We start from the raw sequence: 7,711 nt of genomic DNA, 5'->3' as shown, positions 1-7,711 counted from the left end.
AATAATATTACCTGTATCCAGGTAGGCAGTATGTTTGCGTTATTGATTCATTAATAGTACAATATACTTATTGTTCCTAATTTATTAATATTATAATATAGATACTTTTTTAATTATGTACTTTCATACTTACAAATGTTATATTTTTTTCTGCTTGAAACCGAGAAGATGCTGAAAGATTCAAATATTGTTTTTAAATAAAAAAAACACGCAAATATTGATTAATTTGTAAAATTTATTTGATTCTAACAACGAAAAACTTCCTTCATTAAAGATCATTAGGCATAATAATTCTTAATCTCCATCAATATTATGAAAATTGGGCACTTTAGTAGGTACCAGCTGTCAAATAAATAAGTACCTACCCAGTTTTTCAATCAAGCTATTGAAACATTATTTAGATATACTCAGCAAATAAGTTACTTATTTTGTTTGTAATTTCATAATATCTTAAAATACCGACGTATTTATGAATAATAATATACACGTTTAAACTTTATTATAATATTAAGTGAAGAAACCGCTGAAATACAATGTTTTTTTTTATTTCTAACTTAATTCTATTCTAAGTAAATTCTTTCACCCCCCAGAAAGTAGTCCCACAGTAGGGCACATTCCCAGAACGAGATCGTTTATTTTTGCAAATATTTTAGTTAATTTTAATATACCTTCTCAATTATATGATTAATGGACATTAAATTTATTTTATCAATCTACCCGTCGCAATTTTATAGAGATATTAATTAATATTATTGAAATAGCTAAAGCAATGATTGTAAATTATGTTATAACATAATGATGATTGCGCGGTATTAAAATAATTAATTAAATAAATACGCCCTAACTGAAACTTGGTGAAAAAATACTGTTAACGAGAAAATCGTGATTACAAGTGTCTCACATTAGTTTTACGCAACTCAGTACTAGGCGGTTCAAAATTGTCTACAAATATAAACCAATATATTTTTCATTTGCCGTGGTGGACAAAAAATCCCCTACCTCATTATGATAGTGCTATGTCTTTGGTTTTTCGGAAAAATTGTTGGAATGACGCATATGGGGAAATAAAAAAAATATATAAATTGTACTGATGATGTATGTTCTCACAGAAAAGTTCCTCTGTTAATGAAGCAAAGTTACAAGCAGCATTGCCGCGCATTCTGCTGTCGGTTCGGTACCACTGACGAGGGAAAGCGTGAGGGCTGTGGGGAGTCATAGAAGTGAGCAGCAAATTGCGCACTGAGGACGGCAACGCTGTTGCAATTTGCAAGGAGCGGTGACTGTCAGACAGGTAAAGTAAGAGAAGAGATAAGATCTAGCGGATTATAAATGCTGGAACGTCAATGGGTGATGACTTGTTTGAACAATAAATAGTACAGCATAATATTATGTCCGCGATTGACCAAAATAGCTGGCCATCTCTGAAGAAACAAAAGACGAAGTGCTAAAGTTTTAATGATATAAAATCACTGTCATTTTATGTAATTTAAGAGAATTGGTATGTTTTTGAAAAACACCGCGCATTAGTGTGGTTTTTAAGAAATATGTTTCATTTTATGTCTTTTGAGAACATCAATTTGCCGAAATCTTTTAGAACATACATCACATTGATGTGGTTTTTCACCATTATGTATCTTTTTATGTTTTTTGAGATTACTACGGTCCAGAAAATTTTTGAAACACACATTGCATTGATGTGGTTTTTCACCAGTATGTGTCATTTTATGTTTTTTGAGATCACCAATTCGCAAAAAGTTTTTAAAACACACATCGCATTGATATGGTTTTTCACCAGTATGTGCCATTTTATGGCTTTTGAGTGCACCAATTTGATAAAAGTTTTTAAGACACACATCGCATTGGTGTCATTTTATGCATTTTCAAATGACTAACTTGCAGAAAATTTTTGAAACACACATCGCATTGGTGTGGTTTTTCACCATTATGTATCATTTGGTGCCTTTTGAGATCACCGATTTACAGAAATATTTTAAAACACATCGCATTGATGTGGTTTTTCACCAGTATGTGTCAATTTATGTCTTCTGAGATGATGAATTCGCGAAAAGTTTTTAATACACACATCGCACTGATGTGGTTTTTCACCAGTATGTGTCATTTTATGTATATTGAGATGACTAAATTGATTAAAGGTTTTAAAACAGACATCGCATTGATGTGGTTTTTCACCAGTATGTGTCATCTGATGTCTTTTGAGACTACTAATTTGATTAAACGTTTTAAAACATACATCACATCGATGTGGTTTTTCACCATTATGTATCATTTTATGTTTTTTGACATCATTAATATTCCGAAAATTTTTGAAACACACATCGCATTGATGTGGTTTTACACCAGTGTGTGTCATTTTATGTCTATTGAGATTACTAATTCGATTAAAGGTTTTAAAACAGACATCGCATTGATGTGGTTTTTTACTTGTGGGACTTGAGTTCATGCAGGACGTAGTGTAGTGACTATTTAAATGATTCATAGATTCAAACACTCTACAACAATTATTGCAAATAAAGTAACGTGGGAAATATGTAACTCTTCTCAAGATTATTCGAACCACCTTTGGCAAGTATAAATTTTCAACCTCCCGTTTGACGTTTGATTCATCTATGGTTATCTCTGAATGCTGTATCGTCATATTTCTGATTTTCATTGTTGCATCTGGTATTTTGTGCTTGACGAAGTTATTGTCAACCGCACCTTCTCTAACTGTGTCCAGTGGTTTACTGTGATGCGGTTCCGCGAAACATTGCTGGGTAGAAATCTAGGTACAAAAAGAATATTGTTGGCATATTCAGTTCAATTATATTAAACTAAATAAGTCAATCATGATAGGGTTCACTCACTATGGTTAGGGAATGCTCGCGCTTGATCAACGCTATCAAATTATCCAAATTACCATTTGTCGATTTGCACATCTTATAGTTGCATTTAATTGCAATTACGTTCAGCAGTTGAGGCTTATTTCTGGCTTAACGGTTTGTCAATAAGGATAATCGGCGCATTTGAAGTGGGACCATTCCAGTAGAAGCCTTAGAGTCACCATCGTTTGCATACCATGACAAAAATGCACCGTTCAATTCAGTTTACACGCTGGTGCCATCATCGTAAAAAAAATCTTCAAAACTAAGGCAGGAGCTCGCGGTGCGGTATATGGGTATTGTTACCAAACCATAATCGATGATATTTTTGTTGAAATTATTAATGAAATTCATTTGATGATTCAGTTTTTTGGTTTAAACAGTATGGCACTATGTGCCACACGATAATTTGGCGACAAATTAAGTCCAAGAAATGGACCAATCAATTATGCGCCTCCAAAGTTGTGCGATTTGACATTTCTGTTAAATCATACGACAATCCGGTCGGCAGTGCTAAAAAACAAGTGGCCCTTCATTTTCGGAAACAGTTGCAGAGGCCTTATCTTATATGATAAAAAAATTATCAAAACGTGTATAATGTTGACAATTTCAAATTCTATAGGGCTTCATAAGCAACCATTATAATTGAACGTACACACCTGATCTAATGGCCTGTATTGTAAATCGGAGCAGCCAGGTTGGGGATGGTCATTATTGATTTGGCGGATTGCGTTGTCAACAAATTCCTCCTTGATGACGATACCCTCATTATCTGACTTTGACTTTGACTTTAAATCGGTCAGAACGTATTCACTCATCTGGAAATAATATCATTGTTAATAAAATGTTACAGTATCACCATCTGACTGAGTTTAAATAATTTGCAATAGTTTATAAGGCCAACAGCAGGATAGTGCGACTTGAGCATGTCCTCTTGTTCGGAGCACCCACTCAGACATTCTCTTCAGGGCATCTTATATTTTCCCTCCGCATGGACATCTCGGGTGGCTTGCAAGTCCAACCTCAAAGTGCTTGCCAGCGAACCCACCGTGGCCAGTTACAAATTGATTGGTGTGATGGTCGGAAGTCAAATATTTGCTTATCTCCAATCGAAATTTGATGGCTAAAAAAAACATATAAATGTGCCGGCACTTGTTAGATTTATTCAATTCAATTCAATTCAATTCATTTATTTTTTAACATATTGTGGACATTACAAATTATTTCCGGTTTCCGCAACCTGATTCTATTACTAGCGGTTAAACAAATTTGTGATATTATGCCTATTTCTATCATCGTAATCAACATCGACTTGAACCAATCCACTACTGGATAAAGGCCTCCCTAGCCTGATTATACTAATATCTGTCATTTGAATTGCTGTATTTATCAAAATCGGTGATATTATATTTATCTACATATTCATATCGTTATCATCATCATCATCATCAACTAAGATCAATCCACTGCTGGATGAAGGATTCCGAAACCTGAGTCTACTAATAGCGGTTAAACGAATTTGTGATATTATACCTATTTCTATCATCCTTATCAATATCGACCTGAACCAATCCACTGCTGGATAAAGGCCTCCCTAGCCTGATTCTTTTTCTTTCTGTCATTTGAATTGCTATATTTATCAGTGATATTATTGTCTACCTATCTATATATTATAATGCCATTATTATCACGAGCCTCAATAAATCCACTGGTGGATATGAAGGCCTCTCTACGTTGATTGTATTCTTGACAGTATTGAATTTCTATATTTATATATTAATATATTAGCAAAATTGTTGATATTATATTTACCCATTTACAATATCGTCATTATCATCATCAACCAAGATTAATCCACTGCTGGATGAAAATTATTTCAACCTAATTCTACTCTACTTGGTCATATAAATTGCTATATTTTTTTTAAATTTGTGATTTTATATACCTACCATTTATATTGTCATTACTTATCGTCATCAACCTGTATCAATCTACTGCTGGATGAAGGCCTCTTTAAGCTGATTCCACATCTTAAGGTCTTATAAATTCCTATTCCTCTCAGATATAATATTTATTGCTTTATTATTTATCAACATTTGTCTTGATATGAATGTCCCGCACCGGGAAACTATATTGTTTAAGGTTAATTTTTAATTCAAATTTTGATTTTTTAAATATTATTCTATGGCTGCAAGCATTTATTTTTTATAGACAATGAAACAAAATAATGTTTAAATTTATTGTTTACACTGCTTAACTTCTTCTATTATCTCAATGGGACCTGAAGGAGATTAATACCACGTTATATTGGATCGCTATTTATGATAATCACAAAATCTATTGCTTAATGTTTGAATGATTGAGATGTATAATTATTTATCATATTTCACTGCATATACCTACACATATATTGTATTAAAATAAAATATCAGTGGTAGCAATCGGCGATTGCCAGCTGTTCTGCTAAGCATAGCAGCCTAAGGTGGTGTAAGACGATATTGTGAACGCCAGACTCCTGAATAGACTACGCATATGAGCCCAAAATTATATTGGCAGTGACGATTTGCAAATCGTAAAATTGACAAATCAGCGAAATGTCAAACTGTCTGACGTGATTAAAAAACCAAACAACTATGGCGCCATCTATGCATACTTCACAATTGTATTAAAATCCAACATCACTAGCTGTCTGCAAGACCTAGCGAAACAGACTCGCGACCGCTAGCTGGCTCAGCTAGTGGGTTTTTAATATGTGTTAAAAAAAATAATGCCGAATTCAGTGTGACAATACTAATACACTGCTTGCCAGTCATGATGAATAAAAGTAACCAATAAAGAGCTACTATATCTGATATCAATCATTAATAGTTATTCGCTGGATTAATAAAACTTGTCTTTGCCGAGTTACCAAAATACTCGCAACACTTATATTCGAAAGAAATAATCAGACAGCCTTTCAATGTCGAAGTCTTTAATCGTTGCAGAAAATAATACTCAACTGTCAATGGTGAATACGATGCACTATGTTCACTCAATAACAATATGTTGTTTTACTAAAGTATTTTGATATCAGTACCTACGTAATGTAGGTGCGTAAATAAGTAAGTGGGCACCTATATTGATTTTGGAGTTCTGACTCGATGGAAAAACCACTGTATAAACCATTTTTGTTTTTGCCCAGTACCAGAATAATGGTAATGTTTGTAAGTTTGAAGAATATTCTTGCCAATTTTCAACAAAATTATGAATACCAACGCCTAAGTAAATAAAAAAATCACTTACATCATTAGGGTTTATAATATTGCTGTCGTCCTCGATATATTCCTGTTTAACTGACACGTCAGATCTACCTTTGTTCTTGAATTGGTTTTTGTCAATGCATTGGTATGCACCGTCGCTGATTTCCTCCGCCGTTTTGTCAGGCAGTGTGACATCGTTTGTTTCGGTTTTCACTTCCATTATAAACGATATTTAACACAAAATCTTGCAATTCCTTCACTTCGCCACGTGATCATCCACAGACCATAGACAAATATACTCAAATTGTCTACCATAGATATTATGAATTATATTTAGTGTTGCCATTTTTATCACACGTATTCCATGACATTTAGACATATTTGAATTATGAATAGAAAAATTATAGTACGCGTTGTTCTTGATTGAAAATATACATAGGTTTTTTTGAAGCTCTAAAGAAATTTAATAAACAATTGAAATATTTGAGGACTTATTTTTTAAATAATTGTAGGTAGAGTAGTTAACTTATTTCAAATCGTGTCCGAAAATAAATTGGTACGTATGCAGTACGTATAAACCATGAAATGTAAAGGAAATAATATAATTTGGTCGTTTTAAAAAGACTGCCGAATATGTCATCGTGAGAGTATTGATAACTACGAGAATACAAACGTATCACTGAGAGATTGACATCCGAGACTACCGTTTCTTCCCATCGGATTTCATACTAATCTAGTGAAAAATAACATCAAATAATAATAGTACCTATCCAGTCATTTTATTCAGCGATGGACACACATCACATAATATTATTTCGTACGAATTAAGTTTAATTATATTAAACTTAATTCGTACGACATATTATGTGATGTGTGTCCATCGCTGAATAAAATGACGGGATAGGTACTATTATTATTTGATGTTATTTTTCACTAGATTGGTTAAAAATGTAATCCGATGGGAATAAACGATTATATTGTAACACATTGCAAATATAGGTATTTGCACTATATCGTAATGCATTGATGATATTTTTAACCAGTAGATGGATACAGTTTTTTTCCGCATACAAACAAAATGCTGACAGATACCTATGCGGAAAAATTTAATGCCAGAGCATAATATTGAAAAAAATAATGTAATTTTTTTTTCGGCAAAAAACAGAAAAGTCGTTTTTGTTTTTTAAGTTATTTTTGGTTTACATTGCATTTATAACTTGCGTAGGTACTTGTGAAAAAACTATTTTGAAAATTGTAATTGATTAACTTTATATTCTTTGTTTGTGTTTTTTGTTCTGATATCGTATTATGTTGAAAAATTATAAACTAGTTATTCGATGTTTTGTCAGTAATATTGGGTAAAGTGGGTATTTACAATTTTTTTCCACAAAAAATATCAATTTTAACTGCATATTTTTTCGGTTTCAGTGCATATTTTATTGATTTTAAGTGCATACGTGCATGCATATAACCATGTTTTTTGTTGCATACAAATCCGGGCCCTAATCATTACTATGTAGTATGCTCAGGAGTGGCAACCGCACCCAAGCATCACATCATATTATTATGACTGGACACGGTGGCTTCGCTGGC

The 7,711-nt window shown here is 32.9% G+C and overlaps 1 protein-coding gene across 1 annotated transcript; it reads right to left on the bottom strand.

Moving 5' to 3' along the window:
- Positions 1-219: 219 nt before the first annotated feature.
- Positions 220-6,392, bottom strand: LOC147076805 (uncharacterized). The gene is made up of 3 exons (XM_085940477.1): positions 6,162-6,392; positions 3,539-3,697; positions 220-2,782 (listed from the first exon to the last, which is right to left on the bottom strand). The coding sequence occupies exons 1-3, from the start codon at positions 6,336-6,338 to the stop codon at positions 1,991-1,993; spliced, it is 1,128 nt and encodes a 375-aa protein (XP_085796603.1). The 5' UTR covers positions 6,339-6,392; the 3' UTR covers positions 220-1,990.
- Between the last annotated feature and the right edge of the window lie 1,319 nt (positions 6,393-7,711).

Source organism: Rhyacophila brunnea, unplaced genomic scaffold (genome assembly GCF_057557595.1).
Source record: "Rhyacophila brunnea isolate RB1 unplaced genomic scaffold, BYU_Rbru_1.0 scaffold_13, whole genome shotgun sequence".
NCBI classification, from domain to species: Eukaryota; Metazoa; Arthropoda; class Insecta; order Trichoptera; family Rhyacophilidae; genus Rhyacophila; species Rhyacophila brunnea.
Note: the sequence above shows the minus strand (reverse complement) of the source record. Positions and strands in the feature narration are given on the sequence as shown.

Coding starts and splice junctions, on each gene's coding strand:
- LOC147076805 (XM_085940477.1), bottom strand. CDS start 6,338: ATGGAAGTGAAAACCGAAACAAACGATGTCACACTGCCTGACAAAACG. Junction 3,698..6,161: donor ATATTATAAACCCTAATGAT/GTAAGTGATTTT, acceptor TATTATTTCCAG/ATGAGTGAATACGTTCTGAC. Junction 2,783..3,538: donor AATACAGGCCATTAGATCAG/GTGTGTACGTTC, acceptor TTTTGTACCTAG/ATTTCTACCCAGCAATGTTT.